The 25,036-nt window shown below is 34.6% G+C and overlaps 2 protein-coding genes across 4 annotated transcripts; one reads left to right on the top strand and one right to left on the bottom strand.

Moving 5' to 3' along the window:
- Positions 1-2,551: 2,551 nt before the first annotated feature.
- LOC140880008 (uncharacterized) lies at positions 2,552-4,290 on the top strand. Of its 3 annotated transcripts, XM_073284043.1 has the most exons (3): positions 2,552-2,831; positions 2,934-3,104; positions 3,900-4,030. In XM_073284043.1, exons 1-3 carry the CDS (start codon positions 2,634-2,636, stop codon positions 3,972-3,974), a joined length of 444 nt encoding a protein of 147 aa, XP_073140144.1. In that variant the 5' UTR covers positions 2,552-2,633; the 3' UTR covers positions 3,975-4,030. The 3 variants fall into 3 exon arrangements, with proteins under 3 accessions (XP_073140144.1, XP_073140142.1, XP_073140143.1); XM_073284041.1 differs by having other exon boundaries at positions 2,558-3,104; positions 3,900-4,290; XM_073284042.1 differs by having other exon boundaries at positions 2,563-3,104; positions 3,930-4,269.
- A 376-nt stretch (positions 4,291-4,666) lies between these two features.
- LOC140880006 (F-box/kelch-repeat protein At1g55270) lies at positions 4,667-8,093 on the bottom strand. Its single transcript, XM_073284040.1, has 2 exons — positions 7,582-8,093; positions 4,667-5,917 (listed from the first exon to the last, which is right to left on the bottom strand). Exons 1-2 carry the CDS (start codon positions 7,642-7,644, stop codon positions 4,667-4,669), a joined length of 1,314 nt encoding a protein of 437 aa, XP_073140141.1. The 5' UTR covers positions 7,645-8,093.
- Between the last annotated feature and the right edge of the window lie 16,943 nt (positions 8,094-25,036).

Here is a 25,036-nt window from a genome sequence, read left to right as displayed (position 1 = left end):
CCACTATCACATCTTACATGCACTTTAGTATATTCAAGGTCTTTATCTAAACATCGTATACGTCACAACATAACAATATGATAAAAGATAAAGTAAATGTCAATAAAGAGTGTAAATTATATTAAACAAAGATTGTTTACAAATAGAGTCATAAATGCTCTTAGCCACAAGTTGGCTAGCAGAGCACCCACTCTTTCATGAAACTCATCATCACAAATGGAAGGAGTGGCATGTATATTCTTTTTAGAAATTTACCAAATTGTTATATTTTTCTAATATTAATTAAATATCATTTGTACACAATATATGTTATACCTCTAGCATTATTCTATCCATATTGGGATTTATTTTAAAGTCATATTCATGTTGGGAATAACATCTTCATTTTAGTGATATTATTATCAAAGAAATTAAAATTTTCGGGAAAAAAAGGGACGAAATTTGTAAAACAAAAATATTTTTTATATCATAATTATATAAAAAATATATAATTTTTTTTAAACATAAAAAGGTATTCATTGTATGAAATTTTGGACCACTACTTTTGGATATATTATAAATAATAAAGAGACAAATATAATAATAAATCTTTATCTTACTATATATATAAATAACACATCAACCCTGTACAGTAACTAATTTGATAATTAATGGATCAACGAAAATACTTCTAATTTGTTCTCAATAAGTGGTCAAGTTAGTAGAGTAGACAAGTATTTGACCAGTGATCGGGTGTTCAATTCTCTACCAATAATTTTTTAGACTAATTTGTCACACAAAGCTTGTCCTGACTAGCATAGTTTGCATACTATTGTGTTAGTTCGGGATTTACCCAGTGTGCACTAAAAAGTAGCGGTTGCGAGTTCCCAAATCATTTAAAAAACCTTTAATTTCATCTGATAAAAGTTACAATAAACGTATTTTAGTAAATTTGAAAAATAAATAAAGTAGCACTTGGATGAAAGTATATTAAATTCATGGATTTCAAATATATTTTTGTTGTTTAAAGAAGTAACATCATAAGCATCAAATCCAATCATTTCATATATATATATATAGTAATTAATGTTAATTAGGATGAATTTCAAATTCACTCAACAATGATATCATTTGCAATCTATTTTAATCTTTTAATGTGTAAATAAGTAAGTAGTGTATTTAATATTTTTCTATGTTTCATTTTTAACAATAAAATTGTAATCGAAATCCATGATTTGAAATATTTTCATCCAAACGCAACCTATATGGTTTGTTAATAATTAAATAAAAAAATCTACTTTTATATTTCAATAAATTTATTATTTATCACTTATAACTAGCATCATTAATATTTATTTTTAGATATAAATTTTCGAAAAGTGTTACTAGTTATTATTGTCTATGTTATATAGAATAATTCAATCACTTAGACTAATCGATTTTGGTGTATCACAAATCATACCAATTTTTTTTTCATTTTACTTCTAAATTTAACACACATCACTTTTATGTTAGATCTTAAATGACAAAACTATCCTCGTTTTTCTCTTGCAACTTTATCTCCTTTTATCTTTATTTTTTTTTTTCAAATTTCATCATTTATCAATTTCTATTAAATTATTTACAAAATTTTTTTACAATTTTTCTCTAATTTATATATCAAATTATCAAGCACGCACGTAAAAATCATGCGTCACGATCGCTAATATATATTATATTGCACACGTCGATCACTAGTTATATTATAAAAAAATGAAGGTCTAATACTAACTAACTTTTAGTGTCTTTGTGTTGTATCATTTTTTAAGTATTGAAAATATCCTTGTTAAATTACAAAAATATCAAATTATAATTATTTCATAAAAATATCATAAAGAACTATTTTAGTAAATTTGTAAGATTATTTTCGAAAAGGGTTACTAGTTATTATTATATTACAAAAATATCAAATTATTATTTCATAAAAATATCATAAAGAACTATTTTAGTAAATCTGTAACTTAAAATCTGGCATATATTCCATTCAAATTTTTTTTAATTTATAAAATATTTATTTTTATTTATACATCTATATTATTAATTTTTTAGATATCATTGCTAATTAAACTATAAAAAATAATTAATTTGAAAATAAAAAATTTATCAACTATAAATAATTATTCCAATTTCAATTGTATAAACAATGTTAAAAGATTATGAACTTGAACATAAGTCCAAAATCATATGAAATCCCCATGAATTTTAGCTCAAATGGGAGAAGATTGTCCAATGAGAAAAGATTGTCCTACCAATTCTATCCAAATGTGGGATATTTCAACACATCATGTATTCATGACCAAGAATGAACATAAGAAGAGAAATGAACTGAAGTTTTTATGACGATAAATCCCGTGTGACATAATAATGAGTTTAACTATGAACAGTCCAACATAAAACATGAATCTGATATCATGTTTAAAAATTATGGATATGAACTTAACCGATGCTCAACTTCAAAAACTAACTCTATAAAAAGATTTATGCAAATACATACATAAAACACGCATTTAGAGACGTTAGTATATAAAAAACTATATTGTCTTTCCAACGATTTGATATATTTACGCCGATAAATTACACCACGCATACTCACACACCGACAAAAAAAAAAATCAATGGAGTCCAAAGTCCAAAAGTTGTTCATCTTTTTCTTCTTCGTTTTCCATCTCTTAGTCTTCTGTTCTTCATCTTTCTCCACTGCATCAAATACCGAACCAACGGTGTATGAACTCCTCCCAAAATACGGCCTCCCCAGTGGTCTCTTGCCTGATTCCGTCACCAACTACACGCTCGATCAAGATGGAAATTTTGAGGTGAATTTAGAGAAATCCTGTTATATAAAGTTCGATTACACGGTTTATTACGAGAAAAAGATTACCGGGAAGTTAAGTATTGGGTCTATCACTGATTTGAAGGGTATCGAGGTTCAAAGATTTTTTTTCTGGTTCAATGTTGATGAGATCAAGGTTGACTTGCCTCCTTCTGGTAGTATTTATTTCAATGTTGGAATCATTAACAAGAAGCTTGATGTGGATCAGTTCTTAACTGTTCGTTCTTGCAAAGATAAGGCCTTCACTTTAAAGCAGGTAAAAATCATGGTCTTTATTAAAATCTTTGGCGTTCTTGAACAACTGAAAAGTTTCGTGCTAACATGTGTTTGACTTTATGCTCACAAAGTGTGAACTTGGGGAGTTGGGGTTGTTCCGAGAGGATTTTTACTTTTGATGTTATGTGTTTGTATTTGTTATTCGTGTGAATTTGTGTATCCTTTAGAAAAAAGTATCACGTTGTAGTTTACTTTGAGAGCTGTTGAAAGTCTAACTAAAATCATGAATATCACCAAGGAAAAGTGTAAATGGGATGAATTTTGGCCGAAGAATCTGAAATAATATGGGTATGTTTGCTGATAATTAAAGCACATCCAGATAACATGAACAAACATGGCGCAAAACTTTCAATTCGAGGAAATCGATGTGTATTGCATGGGGTGTTTTGTTTGAAGTTGAATGAATCTGTTTTGATTGGAGAAGAATTCTTTGTATGACTTGGATGAGTTGTCTCTCCTTTGGCCCAAGGTAGAGATTTGATGTTCATCTGGGGAATCTAGATGCAGATATAATAATCATATAAAAGGGAAAAGGTCTAGTAATTTTTAAGATACTAGGTTCCAGGAATTGCAGCTTATTTTTTTGAGTAATCTGATTTGATTGTGTGGAGCATCTAACAACTATGAATAATTGTTGTGTATTTTGCGTGGGAACTGGGAACCTTGTGTCTCGTACCTTTGTTTTACGGCATTTACAAAATGGATTGTGTGAAATCATGAAAGAACTTTCCATTCACGTGTTCTTGTATTGCATCTCACTCTTTTAAAATAACAGTGGTGTTCCTTTGGTAATCACAATTCACAGCTTCCAGTTCCAAGAAACTATGCACCAGTGCTTTTAGCTGAGTAGTGTTGGAACATGCAACATTTTATAGCCGGTGAAGCTGTGAAGAATCTGAACAAATCGCTACCTCATGCGGACTATATATTGAAGCTCGACTGCTAGTTAATTATACCAGTGCCAATGTACCTGTAACTGCTAGTTAGTTATACTAGATGAATGAATAAGAAACGTCAAAATGCCGAATCGACCAAATATAAGATCGCATATCTTGTCTTTAGCTGGCAAGAGCTAATGAAGCTACTTATATTTCATTGCCATGTATCTCATGATTCCATTCAAATAAACATCAAAGTTCTGATAAATGTGTACAAGACGAGCGGGTGAAGCAAGAATCAAGTATTTGAATAACATTTTGTCTAATGCTGTCTCAGTTTTCTACACCACTTGTATATACAAGAAAGGATTTCCAATACAATAATACTATTACCCCAGGGAAACAATAAACAGACTATTGATTGGAACAACAAAAATGTACTCATGTGAAAAAATAGATGATCCCATCTCGCAAGATGATACCCGATGAGAACCAGAACCAGACATGATTCTTGACTCGTCTGGCCACGAGCCTTTCGAATGCTCCATTATTCATACTTAACTCATGCGTTTTTCAATCAAGAATTCGAGCGAAAAAGACTGCAGATATCCAATTTTGATGACCATACTGTATCTTTAGATGATGAGGCGGGAGAAATATAGAGTCATGCTTGAAGCACCTGGCAGTGCACGATGTGGCTCTTCAATCCACTTCTCCCAGCAATACTAGACCACAAATTGGTGAATAAAGTTCGGAAATGACCTTTACTCACTATATTCTCCCAAATGTTAGGGTTGCTCTCCACCTGTTTATCCGGATTCGACACATCAACCATACTAATGCTCATATTGTTCCGAATTATACAAAGCTTCCCGTTGAGAGGAACAAGAGCAGCAGCCTCAAGAGCGCGAGAATTGCCCAAATGCAGCTTGCTGTCAATGAATCGGTGCCAAGCATTTGTGCCTTCGTCATACACTCTTAGTCTGCAACCATCTCGACAATCTAACGCATAAAGCTTGCCATTCATAGAGATACTCGGGTTTCGCCAACCAGCAATCATCCCATCATTAATCGGGCTCCACGAATTTGTTTCTGGGGTATAAGCTTCACTTAAAACTTCCCTATGTGCTCCGAGACCTTTTAAGAACCATTTTCCAGTATAAACTACCCCAATGAATGGCACCATAGCCGTGCTCATATCAGCAATAAAATTCCACCTATTTCTGTTTGGGTCGTATACTTCAGCAGAACGTAGAGTTCTCTGGATTCCTTCACATTCTCCTCCTGCAACATAAAGACAGTTGTTGATGACACAAGAACCAAAGAAGTGCCTTTTACGAAGCATGTCAGGTGCCCTGTGCCATTTATTCGTTCGAGCACTATAGAAAATGACCCGCCTCATTGAGCCCTTAAGTGGATCTTTTCCTCCGAAAAGATAGAGGTGACAGCCACTAAGTACAGCACAGCCAAATCCAACTGCCGCATTGTACTCCATGGGAACTGGCGGAAGCGGCTGCCATAATTGGTAGGTTGGGTCAAAAGCATGCCATGAAATACGCCCATCACGATCTCTTTTCACTACGTATACCCATTCTTCAGCCATACCAAGACTCTTCCTCAGAGAGTAAAAGAAGTTTCCAGCCAAAAGTTTGTACCATCTCTTGCAAACTAGGCGGAGCTTGTTATGTTCAATGCGAGGGACTCGGATCAAACAAGCAATCGCAAGATCATCAGGAAGTCCAGGTAGAAGTGGTGGCTGAACCCTGCTCCTCTCCCTACGTGAGTTTTTTGACTTGTGCGCGCGAGGATTAATATCAGGTTGGATACAAAGTTTAGATCCAGGAACAAATTTTCCTGCCCCGACAACTGTCTTCAACCCTGAGTCGACTTTGCAATAACATGATACCGAGTCAACCTGCAACATTTCTTGGTCAGGATGACACAAAGTGCAAATAACAGTAATGTAACAGGAACAACAAATAATTAATAGGAACTCTGACATTCATTAACTAGTATCACATCATTTGCACTCGAATATTAGTCCACCATTCCATATATCTATCTACCAGAAACAAGTTATGCATCTGAAATTTTAAAATAGTTGCAGTTGCATCACTTTCGAAGCTGAATCTCCTCACAATACCCGATACGTACCCAAAAAATAGAAAAAAGCATTTGACGATGATGTTTAAGTCACATGCTTCAGCTTTATTTGTAGCTGGATAAATTTCCTTCGAGATTAAGAAAGATTCAACTTTAGCATAGTTGGATCTGTTTGAATATCCCTATCGATGAGGATTCGAATTCATACACCAACTTCAGTTGACATTTCATCTATCTCTGGCAGATAAGCGTAAAAGTAAGGGTGACCATTTCACACGCACTCTAGGCTATCTAAGGACAACTTTGACTACTCGAGTCTCAAGGATTCATTCTTGTTTTGTCCATCTGTAGGTCATTTTGAACGAACGCCTCTCCCATATCAGGGGAGAGATATGAGAGGTTTATGCCACTAAACCACTAGGGGGGTTGGCAACTGTTGAGTTAGTTACTACACATGTTTGTGAGCTCACTTCGCATAGACAACAGCAAATCCTGCCAAGTACGTTTGACATACATGAGCTAACATGTGCCTCTTCATGGACCCGGTACATAAAACCGATTGGGTGCCTATTTTGGCGTCACTTATCAGTAAGATAAACAGTAACATCCAGAAAAATGCAAAAAGGGAAGAAGAACCGAGATAAAAGTTGGGAGGAAAGCTAGGGGTTTTTAGTCTATGCTACCCCATTCGGGCAGTGCTGAATGGAGATCCAACGACCCACATTTTTTTGCACGTGAGTGTGAACATCTCAAATGCAAAAAAAATTGGGCCCTTGGAGTGCCCATGTGCTGGCATAGACTAAACCGGTTCGAACATGAGACATGTTATGGTGAAATGTAACCGGTAACATCGAGTAAAGGCCAACACGTAAAGACCAGAAATGGGAAGTTGAAATAATCAGAACAAATCAAACATGAGACAAATAACACATCCGATTAAACTATCATAATTGATTTTCATAATGGTAAATTTCATTCAAGGATGAATTCAAGCACTGAGAAATTTTCAAGTTACATGATCAAATTAATGGGGTAATTGTCAAATCGTTAGACAGGTTCCCACGTCCCAACCAATTCAGATCCATGTAAAGAAGTAAATCAGGTTCAAAAATCACACCAAAACCAAAGAAGCAGCATCCAAGTCTATGTTCATCCATCATTGATGGGGAAAAAGAAAAAGAAAATAAAAGCAGAACATTAATAAACAGCAACTGAATGCACCAGATGTCAAAGATTCATAAAATTGGTATCTTTAACATAAATTCAGCTGGAGACCATAAAAATTCGGAAAACGGAAATCCAAACAACAAGAATTTCAAGAAGAAAGAAAAACCCAGAACAAATTCTATTCATAAAACAAAGAAACATATCGACATAACACCACATTTACCAAGAATCTCATACGGGCATCTCCAAAATCAAACAAATTTCAAAAATCACCAGCAAAAGACAAGGGTCAAAGCATGTGAAACTCACCAGTGGGGCTCGAGCTCTAAAATTCCTGTGTACATTCGAAGACCTCTCAATTATTTGCTCCATGAGTATGCAGAAACTGCGCCTCTCCCTCGTAAACACAGATCACCGTACCCCGAAAGCCAAAACCATGAAATCTGAATATCTCAAAAGTCGATGCAGAAAACGGAAAACCCACAAGGCCACGGAAAGAGCTCTCTTTCCGGATCCCTTTTTGGAGCTCCTCAAATACAAACAAGAAAACCAAACCGCAAAACTTGTGCTTGGAAGTTAGGGATACAGCCACTTCAAACCGTGAAGGGCATCTCTTTCTCTGGCTTTCTCTTTCTACACACCACAAATACACGCTTGAATCTATACATACACACACATACAATACAAGCTGGTATTTTTGGATAATCTGACCGAGTGGTAGACTTATAAAAGGCTAAACTGAAGATTACAGCTGGTCCCATTGTCTTTAGCGTCAACAAACTTGGATTTATTTGCAGAATTTCGCATTAATATAACATCCTTAATTAAGACATATTGTGTGTAATTACCTCATTGATTTCAAATCTTGCGCTGCAGACCTGAAAGCTGGTCAGATTTTTCAATGTTTGCATTAATTAAAGGGCCAAGATTTTGTATACTCTTATTAAATTTATATATATATATATATATTATATATATATATATATACAATTGTTCAAATATATATATATACATATATATACAGGTGATGGTGGTGGAGGAAATGCAGTGGTTGTTGAATGATAAGTCGACAGTTTTCTTTAAATTAATAAAATATAAATTATATGTGATCTAATATAATGATATAATATAATATGGTGACAAAGTTCAAGTTATTTCATAAATTGCGTGATATTGAAATTATACAGTAATTTAAAACTACTACTTAGAAAATAAATAGTATTTCTTATAAAATTAAACAATGAGATGATATTTCCTCAAAAAAAAAACAACAATGAGATGATATCAAAAATTGATCATTGATCAAGCATTTAACTATCAGTTCGAATGCTCACTTAATCACTCATGGGCTTAACTAAAGCTTACTCTTTATTTTAAATTAATTGCACATATTAAAAATTTTAAAAAAAAATTAACCTATCAAATAAAGTTTAATTTATTTAATTTTATTGTCCCGAGTTTTAATGTATCTTATCTTATTAGACAAATGATTCACATAAATTAATACAAGCAATGCGTGAATGATATATGATATACATACATACATATACCGGATCACAATTAATCTGAAAGAGACTAGGCCACCTCCACGAATTAATGTCTCTACCTAAATGGACCCCTTCTCCCAAAAAGAAAAAAACGTTGCATAGAATTAGACTCTTCATGGAAAAATATGAAAATTTGACAAAATTCAACAATATTCATGTATTAATGAAAAAAAATTCAAAAAAAAAAAGAAACATGAGAAATGAGAAATGAACTTGAACGGAACATCGAGTGAACGCATTGATAATGTCTCTATTTTGTATTTTCATTTTGTAAATATTTAGATTTGACTTTTGTTGTTGCCAAAAAATACTAAAAAAACATATGTCAACACTTCATATATAAAAAATAAAAATAAAAATGGACCAAAAGACGAAATAAATCTAACTTATATGATCAAAACCCAAATTTAAATTCTTACGGACTAAAGTACAAAATTGAAAAGGTTAGAAGATGATCATTTTAGCTATTATATTCCTGAAACTTCCTTTGATAGTAATTTAGGGTGAGGAAAATATGATTATATGAGTGAGTTGGTCAAATGAAAATGAGTGATTATTAATTTTGCATGGAAAATTAAAGCTGGGGAGTTTGACGATGCCGGCTGTATAATTATTTATTAATTTCATCATAAAATATTGAATATCAATGGACCACTCCTGATACATTTCACTTTCTAACAACTATATTTTTCCCAGACTTTGATTAAATAAAGTATAAAATTAAATATGAGCTCTTTTTTTTTTAAATTGTGAATAGATTTGGAATATCAAGCACATAAAGTAGGCAATTAATGGAGTATTCTTTTTTATTAGATTCAAACAATTTTAAATGATGTCATGTTGACTTGTTCAAAATTTACCGTGGACATTTTCGATTATATTAACGATTGATTGTCACGTTCAGGGTTCTTAGGGGCGTGAAAAATTTATAAATATGATCAAATTAAAAAAGCAGTCATAATTTAATCCACATGGCCATCAATTATTTATACTATAAAAAAAAAAACACACGTTTTGCATGTGTAAAATAAAAAAAATTTATATATATTTTTTAAAAAACAAAGAATAAAATGAAAGGAATTGTGGGTAGTTAATAGAAAAGGGTAATCATGAAATTATGAGATTTTGGTGTTCTCAAGGTGGTTACTCTAATAGCCTCATCTTTTATATAATAGTATAGATACAAGTCGTGTCTGTACACACATTATATATTTGTGTTCTTAAACTATGAATATTTATGTATAAAAAATAAATTGTATATTTATTATTTTTGTTGTTGTTATTATATGTAGAGTTATTTGCACCAAATATCCATGTAAAATATTGAAAATACACATTTTTTTCATGTGAAATTTTAATAGGAATCTTCAACTTTAACCTTTTATAAAAGACAAAAACTCATATGAGACGGTCTCAATGGTCATTTTTTTTAGACGAGTCTCTTATATGGGTTATCCATTAAAAAGTATTACATTTTATGCCAAAAATATTACTTATTATTATAAATATGGGTAAAGTTGACTCGTCTCACGGATGAGACCGTCTCACAGAAGTGTTACTCATTATAAAACTAGCACACGTGTCTCTTCATATGAGTAATTGTTGCGCACGTACCACTCATACGACTGGGCAAATATTTTAATTTTTTTCCACCAAATACCCTAATGAAATATTAAAAATACATATTTGACCCCTTGAGAGTATAATCTTTAAATCTATTCAACTCATAATACACAATTTTTATAAAGATCCAATTATAAAATATTTATCAAATATTTTTTATTTTATTAATTTTTATTTTTATTTTAAATTTATTATTCTTAATTAATTTGTTTCTAAAAAAATATTATTATTTTATTTTGCTATCATTATTTTATTAAACTCATTTCGTGTTTTCACCTTTTTCATTAAACATGTATTCATAAACAAAGATTTAAATATACCTAAAATATCATGGTTCGATCGCTCTACCCACCAAGAACAATTATAAATTATTGCACACTAACAAATATTTGAGATTTGAAATTCATTATTAAGTGGATTTTCCCATACAAACCAATTGATTTGTTATCATAGAGTTGAAATCTTTAGTTCAAAGAGATGAAATACATCAATCCAAATGCAAATAGGGATAGTTAATATTTTTGGTATTTCACGTTTGTTTCTTTCTGAGTCAAATATCAAACACATATCCAAGCAATAAATGTATTATGATCTAGATATGTTTCTTGTGAGACGATTTATGGATTTATATCCATGAGATGGATTGACTATGCTCATATTTTCAATCAAAAATAACGTTTTTGACATAAATAATAATAATAATATTCCATCGGTCGGGTCAAATAAGATATGTATCTCTCAAAATTGATCCGTAAGACCGTCTCATAACAGTTTTTGTGTATGATCTAAATATTATTTAGAAATATCATTATATTTTTCTAACATATAATCTTTACCAAGAAGTGTGTGCAGATATGCATACGTATGGGTGTATAACCACTCCATAGTAGGATAATATTTATGGAGTGGTTACATATGCAAACGTCTTCGATATGTCCTAATTCACTTAATTTATATGTTTATATAATGAAGACCCATATTCCGGAGTTAAATTATAAATAACATAATAAAAGAAATTCGCTGATTAATTATCGATTTTCGGTCATTGATCCAGTCTCTAATTCAAAATAGCGACGGATTAATGACATGCTAATGATAAATTTAGAAATAATATTCATAATCTTACCACTTAGGGGTGATCACGGATTCACGTTGCGGTTTGAGCGGTTTTCTTATTAAATTCAAATCAATTTGTGATGTACGGTTTGGTTTAAATAATATTTTTTAATCGTGGTTTTTTTATGTAAAAGTATATGTGCGGTTCCGACCGGTTTCGAACGTTAATGTGATTTTTCCAATGAAAAGTACTAGAGCTGTCAAAGTGGGTTGGACCAGTTGGATTGGCCCGTCCTGCCCCGTTATATAGGCGGGTTGGGTTGAAAAATTTCCAATCCGCCTAAATGGTGGGGCGGCCCACCCAGTCAATCGGTGGGTTGTGGTAGATTATGGGTCAATCCGCTCTAATTCGCCAAATATAACTAAAAATTGACGGGTCGGTCCGTCCCGCACCACCAAATAGGCGGGTTGGCTGGGTTGATAATTTTCCAACCCCCTAAATGGTGGGCCGGCCCGCCACGCCAACTGGCGGATTTTGGTGGGTTATAGGTTAGCCCACCTCGTCGGCTCGTTTTGACAGCTCTAATGAAAAGAAATCAACAACTTACAAACAAATAATAAATTAATAAAATATAAACAAAATTAAGTTGATAATTATAATCTTAAATGAAATTAGAATGTCTTTCAAATGAAGTGATGCTTAAGGTTGGTGATTGAAAGACTATAATGAATTATTTGACCACTGATGAAGCAGTAAAATAAAATTAATTTTTATTCAATAATTACTTTTCTCATATAGTTCATTTCAATCTACCTTTACATGCATTACCTCCATGATAGATCTAAGGTCTTCATTTATCAATACATGCGGGGTCCACTAAAAAATAATTAACCTCATATTTATTTGTAAATATACACCGTTAGATCTATGTCAAGGCAATGCCTGCATAGGTAGGATCTAACTTACCCTTATTTTGGATTTATTAAAAGAGTTTTAAAAAGATTTTTTTTCAGTCTCCAGATTTTCCTTTAAATGTGCATGAATCGTGCATGAGAATGTAACAAAATTAATAGAAATATGAAATAATGTCATTAATTTTTAATTTCTCACGTTCCGTTTACTATATTTTAGTTTTATTTTGTAGCATCATGAATTTAATATTATCATTTTGAACATTGTGTAAAATAATAAAATAGGGTTTTATTTACTAGTTGTTCAATATTAAATATAGAATAAATAATATACAACTCAATCAAAAATAGTAAATCACTACTATTCAATAATAAAAAAAATCACTACGCGGTGCAGTCAGCGCGGTATTTCATTCAAATTATCACACACCATTATATGCAGTGCAGTTTGATTGTTTATTTTTTAATCCGACTTTTAGTCAAAAAAATTGTACTTGATGATGTGGTGCAGTTCGGATCGATCGGTTTGAACGATTTTTCATAAATTTTGATCACCCCTGCTTTCAATAAACATTTTATATATATATATATATATATATATATATATATATATATATATATATTGTTGTGAAAAAGTAAAAATATATGGTAAAAAGTAAAAACTCCAAAACTCAAAATATATCAAACTCTACACTTTATAATATTTTTCTCTCAACTCAATTGTATTTTTAATCACAAATAAAGACCTATTTATAGATCCACATTTGATATTAGTCCAAAAATTAATACATCATCATCTACATCATCACACACTAATTTTACACATTTTACAACTCAATATTCAATATTCAATATTCAACATTCAATATTCAACATAATAATAATAATATATTTTTCAACACTCCTCCTTGTGATGATGATCGTGATATGATGACTGTTTTCATTACGTGTTTTATATTGCCTCGTTAAAAACCTTACTAGGAAAAACCCAGTGGGATAAAAACCATAGTAAGGAAAAAAGAGTGCAACCACGTAAACTCTCCCTCATGTTAACATGAGTGATTCTTCACATATTCCGTAGATTGTGCATCCCAATGTTGTATATATGCTTTCTGAATATCGTCGTGGGAAGTGTCTTTGTGAAGAGATCTGATGAGTTCTCACTTGATTGAATGTAACAGATATCAATATCTTTATTCTTCTCAAACTCTTGAGTGTAGGCAAAAAATTTTGGGGGGATATGTTTGGTTCTGTCACTTTTGATGTATCCTTCTTTCATTTGAGCAATACATGCAACATTATCTTCATATAGTGTCACAGGCTTCTTGTCTACTGTCAATCCACACGATATTTGAATATGTTTGGTCATTGACTTTAACCATACACATTCACGACTTGCTTCATGTAATGCAATAATCTCGGTGTGATTTGATGAAGTTGTTACGAGTGTTTGTTTCTGTGAACGCCAAGAAATTGCGGTGCCTCCACGAGTAAATACATATCCGGTTTGGGAACGTGCCTTATGTGGATCAGATAAATATCCAGCATCAGCATAACCAATGATACTTTGATTGGTGTTTTTTGAGTACAAAAGTCTCAAATCTGTCGTTCCTCGTAAATAACGGAATATATGTTTAATTCTGTTCCAGTGCCTCTTTGTTGGATATGAACTGAATCTTGCCAATAAATTTACAGCAAAAGATATATCAGGTCTAGTGCAATTTGCAAGATACATAAGGGCATCAATGGTACTTAGATATGGTACTTTTGGACCAAGAATAACTTCATCATCTTCACATGGACGGAATGGATCCTTTTCTATGTTAAATGATCTTACAACCATTGGAGTATTTAATGGATTTGATTTATCCATATTAAAACGTTTAAGGATATTTTCTGTATAATTTTCCTGGTGAACAAAAATTTCACATTCTTTTTGTTCGATTTGCAAACCCAGACAATACTTGGTTTTCCCAAGATCCTTCATTTCGAATTCTTTTTTCAAGTACATCATAACTTTTTGAATTTCTTTATTCGTTCCAATGATATTTAAATCATCAACATATACAGCAATAAGTACACATCCGGATGTTGTTTTCTTGATGAAAATACAATGGCATATTGGATCATTTACATATCCCTTTTTCATCAAGTGCTCACTTAGCCGATTATACCACATTCGGCCGGATTGCTTCAACCCATATAATGATCTTTGCAATTTTACATAATAAAATTCTCTGGGTTTTGAACTTCGTGTTTCAGACATCTTAAATCTTTCAGAGATTTTCATGTATATATCACTATCAAGTGATCTGTATAAGTAAGCTGTAACAACATCCATAAGACACATTTTCAAATTTTCAGACACGGCCAAACTAATCAAATATCGAAACGTAATTGCATCCATAACAGGAGAATACATTTCTTCATAATCAATTCTAGGCCTTTGAGAAAAATCTTGTGCAACAAGTCTAGCTTTATATCTTGCTATTTCATTTTTCTCATTTCGCTTTCGAATAAAAACCCATCTGTATCCAACAGGTTTTACACCTTTAGGTGTGAGGACTATAGGTCCAAAAACATTACGTTTATTAAGCGAATCCAATTCAACCTGGATGGCATCTTTCCATTTGGCCCAATCATGACGAGTTTTACATTCTTCAAAAGATTTTGGTTCATGATCCTCATTTTTATTTATGATGTCACATGCCACATTATAAGAAAATATCTCATCCATATCTTCTATATCTTTTCGGTTCCATATTTTTCAGTATTAATATAATTGATAAAAATTTCACGATTCTCGTCAGTTTGTGGTTCTGACAGAATATTTTCATCATCAGGTGTTTCTTTTGGAATACCATTTTCTATTTTATGATCATCGTGTTTCTCTATGCCTTTTCTTTTTCGAGGATTTTTATTCTTGGAACCGACTGGCCTTCCATGCTTCAAGCATTTTATGAAATCATGAGTGTCTTCAATTTGTTTCTTTGGAATTTCAATTCGAGCAGGGGAATTTACAGCATGTATATATGATCTTGTTACCCTTTTTGTGTCTGCAAATGCATCTGGAATTTGATTTTCAATTTTTTGCAAGTGCACAATTTGTTGTACATCTTTCTCACATTGTTTGGTCCTTGGATCCAAATGTAACAATGATGGTACATACCATGTGATTTCCTTTTCGATGTGTTTCTTTTCTCCCCCTAACGTTGGGAAGATTTTTTCATTAAAATGACAATCAGCAAAGCGTGCTGTAAACACATCGCCTGTCTGAGGCTCAAGATATTGAATGATTGATGGGCTATCATAACCGATATAAATACCGATTTTTCTTTGAGGACCCATTTTTTATCGTTGAGTGAAAGAGTGGGTGCCCGGTGAGCCAACTTGTGGCTAAGGACTTTGATGACTCTATGTATAAACAATCTTTTGTTTAATATAATTTACACTTTTATAAAGGCGTTTACTTTATATTTTATCATATTATTATGTTGTGACATACTATAAGATGTTTAGATGAAGACCTTGAATATACTATAGTGCATGTAGGATGTGGTGGCACATGGGGATGGCTATCATGAAACACATCTTATAGTCACTGTATATTCTAAACAGTTCCTAGTCGATTGAGCCGTCCGTTAATAAGGATAAGGATCGCTCGAGATTGAGACTAGCATTTGCGATGCCGAGTACCACGTTTCATTGGTATGGAACATAGAGATGTTCAAAGCATGCAAATGGATATTTATACGATGAATGATCGAACTACCCTATCCGGACTTTCCAAGTGGTTATCACTTATCGAGTGGATAAAGTCCGCGGTTTTGGTTGTACACCATTAGTCCTTACTACTTGAAACATCATTGAGACTCTATATGCTACTACTGTACTTTAACTCGTTTACCGACTCTATTGGGGTCATCAGGTGTCGGGATTGGGTACAGTTACGACACATATAGGAGTCGATGCTTTGTTGTCAAAGATTTACCACATACTTGCTAGTGTGGATATCCTATGCAATCTGAGGAGATATTAGTGTGACGAATCTCTGGCCAGAGTACATGATGTGTTTTAAGAAATGGTTTCTTAGTAGCGCATGCGATGTCACTATTTGATCTTCAAGATGTATTGCATAGTTATCGAATCTCGAACGACTCTCGATTTACCAATGGTTGTTGATTCGATCGGGATATTTGGATGAAGGGACCGTACTGTACGCTAACCAAAATCTATTGGTTCTTGCAGGCACTATCAGTGATACCTAGGGAATCATGGGGCGATGTTGCTAGGCGCTCTTACCATGATTCGATGGGCAAGTCGGAAATTGTTGTTCCGAGTCACAAGGAGTTGTGAGCCCACGGCTAGCTGTATCCCTGAACCATTGAGGGTCACACAAGTAATGTATTTTTAATCCCCGTTGAGATAGTTAAATTTAAAAAGTTAAATTTAATGAACAAAGAAGTGAGACTTCTTATTTAAGAGTAGAGGAGTAAGATTTCCTAAAATGACATAGGGATGGGCATTTTTTTGGAAACCACTGAATTCGGATTCAGAAAATTTATCTTGACTCTAAAAGATGCAGAAATGGTTTCTGTGAACATTGGTGAAATTGGTTTATCAATCTGAGTCACGATGAATTTTATATTAATTTCTGAACATGCGGGCTTTGTTTGTCAGGCTTGAACTTATGACTAATGGGCCCTAAGCTGTTAGCAGCCCACATTATAAATAAGTTATTGCAGTACAGAAATTACACAACAGAGGTCACAATTTTCAAAAACCCTAGCTGTTTTTCTCTCTAAGTGGCCGTCCCCCTCTCCCTCCCTGCTCGAAAATTCCACCCTGTGAATTTTGAATTTTCAGTCTAGTTTAACGGATCAAATTCGTTAATTCTCTTCGTAGAAACTTCTGATAGATTTTCTAGTGCAATCTATCAGAGGGATTAACTTCTGTTCGTGGACCTGATTGAAGAATTGTTCGTCCATCAGTTCCTGGGATATACAACAAGAGCAGAGTAATCTGTTGGTGTCCATAATCTCGATTCGAGATTGGAGATAAAAATTTAATTGTTATTTAATTTTTACACGCACAATTTAATCGTAAAGTTTTGATACCCATTATGGAATCGTTCCATATAAAATTTTTAAACTTCCGCTGCACCGGGAATCAATCCTGATTGATCTGATCACGGTTCTCCAACAGTGGTATCAGAGCCAGGTTGCTCAGATCAAGCGATTAAATTAATCGATTGTACAAAAAAATTTTAAGCCTCGGTTTTTGAAACAAAATAAATTTTTTTTAAAAATAAAATTTTTTTTTTCGGGCAAAACACGGGCAGCGATTGGATCGCTGTCCGGGGAGGGCAGCGATGGTCGCTGCCCGGGATCGTCCCGGGCAGCTCGGGAAAAATTAATTTTTTTATTTTAAATTAAAATTTTAATATGTTAAAATTCTATTTTTGGTCCGATCGAAAATTGTTTTTGATTGGTCCACGAGGCGTTGGATCGAATTGTTCGAGTCCGAAAATTTTAAAATTGATTTTTGGATAAATTTGAATTTTTGGAAAATTTATAGATTTTATCCGTTAAATCAGATTTTATGAAATTAATTATTTTTGGTACAATTGATGATAAGATATGATCTTATGGAAATATTGAGTAAAATATGATTTTATGTATAAAATTGGATTTTATATGTAAAATATGATTTTATTTGATAAAAAGATAAAATATGATTTTGTATGTAAAATAAGATTTTATATATGGAATATGATTTTATCCTTTTAATTTAATTGTCATTGCATGTTATCCAATAAATTAATTTTGAATTAAATATTATTGGATAAGGATGATCGATTGCCATGACCAATTTTGTAGGTGTATGTTAGGAATTTACATTTGTTTTATTGTTGTTGGATTTATTAATGGCCTGGTTTATGGCCCAATATGAATTGTCATATGTAATAAAAGTGGGCCTAGTTTATGGCCCGTTCCCACCCCTTAAAATGTATCTCCTACTTGTCATAGTTATTTATTGTAAATACATTAGACTTAGTGGGAGATGAAGATTTGAAGACGGAGGTGGGTCCAGCAGACAATAAAGACTGAAGAAATGTAAATTGGAAGCTCAATGTAATAGGATTGCATTGCATACCTGCATATTACCTAGAATTGGACTTAGACTCGTGATTGGCAACCACGGGTCGATTAGAAATGGAATCGATCATCCTATATAATATATGATATTATCGTTGTATGCATGTTTTAGACTAAATTATATGAATCCCGCAAGCATACAAATTTTAAATGATGAGACAAATTTTTCAAAATTAAAATCCCTCATTTTAAATATGATTTAAAATTGATATCAAGATAAATAAAGGAAATTTAAAATTGTTTAAATGTTCCTAACTTCCATCAACGATCAATGTATGAGATGCTACCCGCGGATACGGTCCGGCTCATATTATTGGGGGGGGCCCGTTCGTCAGAAAGCTGTACATTGGATCGACAAATGTTGTAAGTTGGGTGGAACTCCCATGGGATCGGCTCATATTATTGGGGGATCCACATGGCGACCGTCCATCACAACTTAATATTGATGGGTCATCTTGACATGTCACAATAAACGGCGTCATATTATTGGGCCCTTATTGGACATGAGGTAACAACGTGGAGGTTGCTTTGGAAGCAATTGGGCTCTACCTTTTGAAAATTATGGTTGGCTGATATTATTCGGGACCATAGTTTGTCAATTGGACTCCATGTTCCCACTAAGGAAAACAGTTTCCCGTTTTCACTAGAGGGTAGTGAAACCGTTAAAATAGTGGGAGTGAGATTCATAAAATAAATTTCGCATATTTTATGTCTTAGTAAATTAATTAAACAATCACTGATTATTGTCTGTTTCTTTTCAGTATTTCATTAAGATGAATTCGCGCAATCCACTATTCTCTATTCTCGAACAAAATAAACTGACTGGCGCAAACTATACGGAATGGTTCCGTAAGTTGAAGATTGTCTTGACCTCGGAGAAGATGCTCACATGTTAGAAAAATCTCCTCCGAAGGAAGCACCAGCTGACATAAGTCCGGAAGAGTTGGCCAAACTTGATACATGGTGGGACCATGATATCAAGGCCAAATGCTATATGCAAGCATCGATGTCTGATGAACTCCAGAGGCGATTTGAGGATACCGTGAATGCTGCTGACATTCACGTACAACTCAAGGAACTTTTTGGGGCTCAATCAAGAGCTGAAAGGTTCGCTACTGTAAAAGAGTTAATGACGTGTCGCATGCGTGAAGGGACTTCGGTCCGTGATCATGGGGTACGAGTGATTTGGCTCATTCAGAAGTTGGTAACGCTTGATTTGGTATTGGAGCATGAACTCAATGTGGACTTATTACTTCTCTCTCTTCCTTCATCGTTTGACGATTTTGTGGTGAATTTCAATATGAACAAGATAGAGGCCTCCCTTGAAGAGATGGTCAATATGCTTGTAACTTATGAAGCCACTTTAAAGAAGGATAAATCGGTTCTCTTGGTGGGCTCCTCTTCTTCTGCTAAGAAGGGGCCAAGTACAAAGGGTAAGAAACGTTCTGCCCCATCCAAGAAAACCGAACCCGAGAAGAAGAACAAGACAAAGGCTTCAAACATGGAAAAGTCCAAGGATGTTTGTCATCACTGCAAGAAACCTGGTCATTGGAAACGTAACTGCAAGGAATATCTAGAGCAGTTGCGAACTGCGACGGGTATGTTTTATATTGAAATAAATGTTTCACTTAATACTACTTCTTGGGTATTAGATACCGGATGTGGATCTCACATTTGCAATGATTTGCAGGTGATGACAAGAAGTCGCAAGCTTAGAATGGGTGAGACCCAGCTGAGGCTCGGAAATGGTTCTAGAGTTGAAGCCAAAGCTGTAGGAGACGTTTATTTAATTTTGCAGAACGATTTTAAGTTACTTTTGAGAGATGTTTTATTTGTTCCAGATTTGATTAAAAACATTATTTCTGTTTCTATGCTTGATAGAGATGGTTTTTCTTGCAATTTTGTGAATGAGATTTGCAATATTTACAAGAATGAATGTTTGATTGGAAATGGACAACTTGAAAACGATCTATATAACTTAAAATTAAAAGACGTTCCAATAAATTATGTTGATAAACCGGTAACAACGAACAAAAGGAAAATCGATAGTCAAAACCCGGCAAACCTTTGGCATGCTAGGCTAGGTCATATTTCCTCAAGGAGGATGAACAAGCTAGTGGGAGAGGGCATGTTTGATATGTCTGATATTAACTCTCTATCTACTTGTGAGTCCTGCCTGAAAGGAAAAATGACTAAATCACCTTTTAAGGGGAAACCTGAGCGTAGTCAAAATCTGTTGGATTTGATCCATACAGATGTTTGTGGTCCATTTAGAATTGGTACTCAATTTGGCCACACCTACTTCATTACCTTTACTGATGATTATTCTAGGTATGGGTATTTATATTTAATGAAATATAAGTCTGAAGCATTTGAAAAGTTCAAAAAATTAAAGGCTGAAGTAGAAAACAAGCTAGGTAAAAGTATTAAAGCACTTCGATCGGATCGAGGTGGAGAATACTTAAGTACCGAGTTTTTGGACTATCTGAAAGAGAATGGGATTCTCTCACAGTGGACTCCTCCTATGACACCTCAGCTGAATGGTGTATCGGAGCGTCGTAATCGAACTTTGTTGGACATGGTTCGATCCATGATGAGCTTCACTGAGCTTCCACCTTCGTTTTGGGGCTACGCGCTTGAAACAGCGGTATTGTTGTTGAACAACGTCCATACCAAAGCAGTGGATAAAACACCATACGAGTTATGGAATGGCAAAGCTCCTAAGTATTCGTACTTGAGGATTTGGGGATGTCCTGCTTACGTGAAGCAGACAGTGGGAGATAAGTTGGATAGTCGATCCACCTTATGTTATTTTGTAGGGTATCCGAAGAATTCAATCAGATATTATTTCTATCATCCTGCTGAAACAAAGGTGTTTGTTTCAAGGAATGCCACCTTCTTGGAGAAGGAGTTCTTATTGGATAAGAAAGGCGAGATGATGGAACTCGAAGAAATTCGAGAATAACCCGAAATACAAAATAATATTCCTACATCTCAGGAACCAATGATGGACACGCCTATACCTAGAAGATCCGAGAGGACTTCTAGACCTCCTATTCGATATGGTCTTCTTCTTGAAGGGGATCAAGATGAACCCGATGTTGGATGTGATCCAAGAAACTTCAAGGAAGCCATTTCTGATGCGGATTCAAATTTATGGCTTGAAGCTATGCAGTCGGAAATAGATTCGATGCATACAAACCAAGTTTGGTCTTTAGTAGATCCTCCAGATGGAATTGTTCCAATAGGGTGTAAATGGATCTACAAGAGAAAGCTTGGGCCTGATGGTAAGGTACTGACCTACAAGGCACGATTGGTGGCGAAAGGTTATACTCAAAGACAAGGAGTTGACTATGATGAAACCTTTTCACCAGTTGCAATGTTCAAGTCCATAAGAATCCTTATTGCCATAGCTGCTTGGTATGACTATGAGATATGGCAAATGGATGTGAAGACTGCATTTCTTAATGGAAACATTAAGGAAGAGATCTATATGACGCAGCCTGAGGGATACACATCCATGGGAAGCGAGCATAAGGTATGCAAGCTTCAGAGATCGATCTATGGTCTCAAACAAGCATCAAGAAGTTGGAACCAGAAATTTGATGAAACAATAAAGGATTTTGGTTTCATCAAGAACCCGGAGGAACCGTGCGTGTACAAGAAAGTAGTTAAGGATGCTGTGACATTCTTAGTACTTTATGTTGATGACATCCTACTCATTGGGAATGACGTAGGGATGTTGCAGTCAACAAAGATATGGTTATCAGGTAGATTCTCGATGAAGGATTTGGGTGAGGCATCCTATATTCTAGGGATACAGATCTATAGAGATAGATCTAAGAGAATGATAGGACTCACTCAAGCAACCTACATCGACACCATATTGAAATGGTTTTCAATGGATGGGTCCAAGAGAGGACATCTACCTATGTGTCATGGAGTTTCTCTATCCAAGTCTATGTGTCCCAAGACTGATGAAGAGATAGAGAAAATGACACATGTACCATATGCGTCAGCCATTGGTAGTATCATGTATGGGATGATATCTACCAGACCGGATGTAGCATTTGCTCTGAGTGTCACGAGCAGATATCAAGCTAATCCCGGTCAAATGCATTGAAAAGCCGTGAAGGACATTCTTAAGTACTTACGAAGGATTAAGAATATGTTCATGGTATATGGAGGAAGAGAACTGAAATTGGAAGGCTATACCGACTCTAGCTTCCAAAGTGACGTGGATGACTCGAAGTCTACCTCTGGATTTGTGTTCATGCTCAATGGCGGTGCTTTCTCTTGGAAGAGTTCCAAGCAGGACACCACAGCGGATTCCACCACTGAGGCAGAATACATTGCAGCATCAGCTGCTGCTAAAGAGGCCGTTTGGATGAGGAATTTCGTCCAAGAGTTGGGCGTTATTCCTGAAGTTGTTGGTCCAGTCCCGGTGTACTGTGACAACACGGGTGCCATTGCTCAGGCAAAGGAACCAAGGTCTCATCAAAGATCCAAACACGTAGTGAGGAAATACCACATCATCCTGGAGATCGTGGAAAGAGGAGACATCACTGTCGAGAGAGTGACCTCTGCAGACAATATCGCTGATCCACTTACTAAGCCCTTGCCAGGACCATTATTTGACAAACATCGCGAAGCAATGGGACTGCGTAGTATGACTAGTTGGCTATAGGGCAAGTGGGAGATTGAAAGAGTGGGTGCCCGGTGAGCCAACTTGTGGCTAAGGACTTTGATGACTCTATGTATAAACAATCTTTTGTTTAATATAATTTACACTTTTATAAAGGCGTTTACTTTATCTTTTATCATATTATTATGTTGTGACATACTATAAGATGTTTAGATGAAGACCTTGAATATACTATAGTGCATGTAGGATGTGGTGGCACATGGGGATGGCTATCATGAAACACATCTTATAGTCACTGTATATTCTAAACAGTTCCTAGTCAATTGAGCCGTCCGTTAATAAGGATAAGGATCGCTCGAGATTGAGACTAGCATTTGCGATGCCGAGTACCACGTTTCATTGGTATGGAACATAGAGATGTTCAAAGCATGCAAATGGATATTCATACGATGAATGATCGAACTACCCTATCCGGACTTTCCAAGTGGTTATCACTTATCGAGTGGATAAAGTCCGCGGTTTTGGTTGTACACCATTAGTCCTTACTACTTGAAACATCATTGAGACTCTATATGCTAGTACTGTACTTTGACTCGTTTACCGACTCTATTGGGGTCATCAGGTGTCGGGATTGGGTACAGTTACGACACATATAGGAGTCGATGCTTTGTTGTCAAGGATTCACCACATACTTGCTAGTGTGGATATCCTATGCAATCTGAGGAGATATTAGTGTGACGAATCTCTGGCCAGAGTACATGATGTGTTTTAAGAAATGGTTTCTTAGTAGCACATGCGATGTCACTATTTGATCTTCAAGATGTATTGCATAGTTATCGAATCTTGAACGACTCTCGATTTACCAATGGTTGTTGATTCGATCGGGATATTTGGATGAAGGGACCGTACTGTACGCTAACCAAAATCTATTGGTTCTTGCAGGCACTATCAGTGATACCTAGGGAATCATGGGGCGATGTTGCTAGGTGCTCTTACCATGATTCGATGGGCAAGTCGGAAATTGTTGTTCCGAGTCACAAGGAGTTGTGAGCCCACAGCTAGCTGTATCCCTGAACCATTGAGGGTCACACAAGTAATGGATTTTTAATCCCCGTTGAGATAGTTAAATTTAAAGAGTTAAATTTAATGAACAAAGAAGTGGGACTTCTTATTTAAGAGTAGAGGAGTAAGATTTCCTAAAATGACATAGGGATGGGCATTTTTTTGGAAACCACTGAATTCGGATTCAGAAAATTTATCTTGACTCTAAAAGATGCAGAAATGGTTTCTGTGAACATTGGTGAAATTGGTTTATCAATCTGAGTCACGATGAATTTTATATTAATTTCTGAACATGCGGGCTTTGCTTGTCAGGCTTGAACTTATGACTAATGGGCCCTAAACTGTTAGCAGCCCACATTATAAATAAGTTATTGCAGTACAGAAATTACACAACAGAGGTCACAATTTTCGAAAACCCTAGCTGTTTTTCTCTCTAAGTGGCCGCCCCCCTCTCCCTCTCTGCTCGAAAATTCCACCCTGTGAATTTTGAATTTGCAGTCTGGTTTAACGGATCAAATTCGTTAATTCTCTTCGTAGAAACTTCTGATAGATTTTCTAGTGCAATCTATCAGAGAGATTAAACTTCTGTTCGTGGACCTGATTGAAGAATTGTTCGTCCATCAGTTCCTGGGATATACAACAAGAGCAGAGTAATCTGTTGGTGTCCATAATCTCGATTCGAGATTGGAGGTAAAAATTTAATTGTTATTTAATTTTTACACGCACAATTTAATCGTAAAGTTTTGATACCCATTATGGAA

The sequence above is a fragment of the Henckelia pumila genome, chromosome 2 (genome assembly GCF_033568475.1).
Source record: "Henckelia pumila isolate YLH828 chromosome 2, ASM3356847v2, whole genome shotgun sequence".
In the NCBI taxonomy this organism is placed as follows: Eukaryota; Viridiplantae; Streptophyta; class Magnoliopsida; order Lamiales; family Gesneriaceae; genus Henckelia; species Henckelia pumila.
Note: the sequence above shows the minus strand (reverse complement) of the source record. Positions and strands in the feature narration are given on the sequence as shown.

What these genes read in the sequence shown, in the direction of transcription:
- LOC140880008 (XM_073284041.1), top strand. Translation starts at nt 2,634, where the DNA reads ATGGAGTCCAAAGTCCAAAAGTTGTTCATCTTTTTCTTCTTCGTTTTC. An exon ending in AGGCCTTCACTTTAAAGCAG is followed by an intron (nt 3,105 to 3,899) that starts GTAAAAATCATG and finishes TTAAAATAACAG; the next exon opens with TGGTGTTCCTTTGGTAATCA.
- LOC140880006 (XM_073284040.1), bottom strand. Translation starts at nt 7,644, where the DNA reads ATGGAGCAAATAATTGAGAGGTCTTCGAATGTACACAGGAATTTTAGA. An exon ending in TTAGAGCTCGAGCCCCACTG is followed by an intron (nt 5,918 to 7,581) that starts GTGAGTTTCACA and finishes GAAATGTTGCAG; the next exon opens with GTTGACTCGGTATCATGTTA.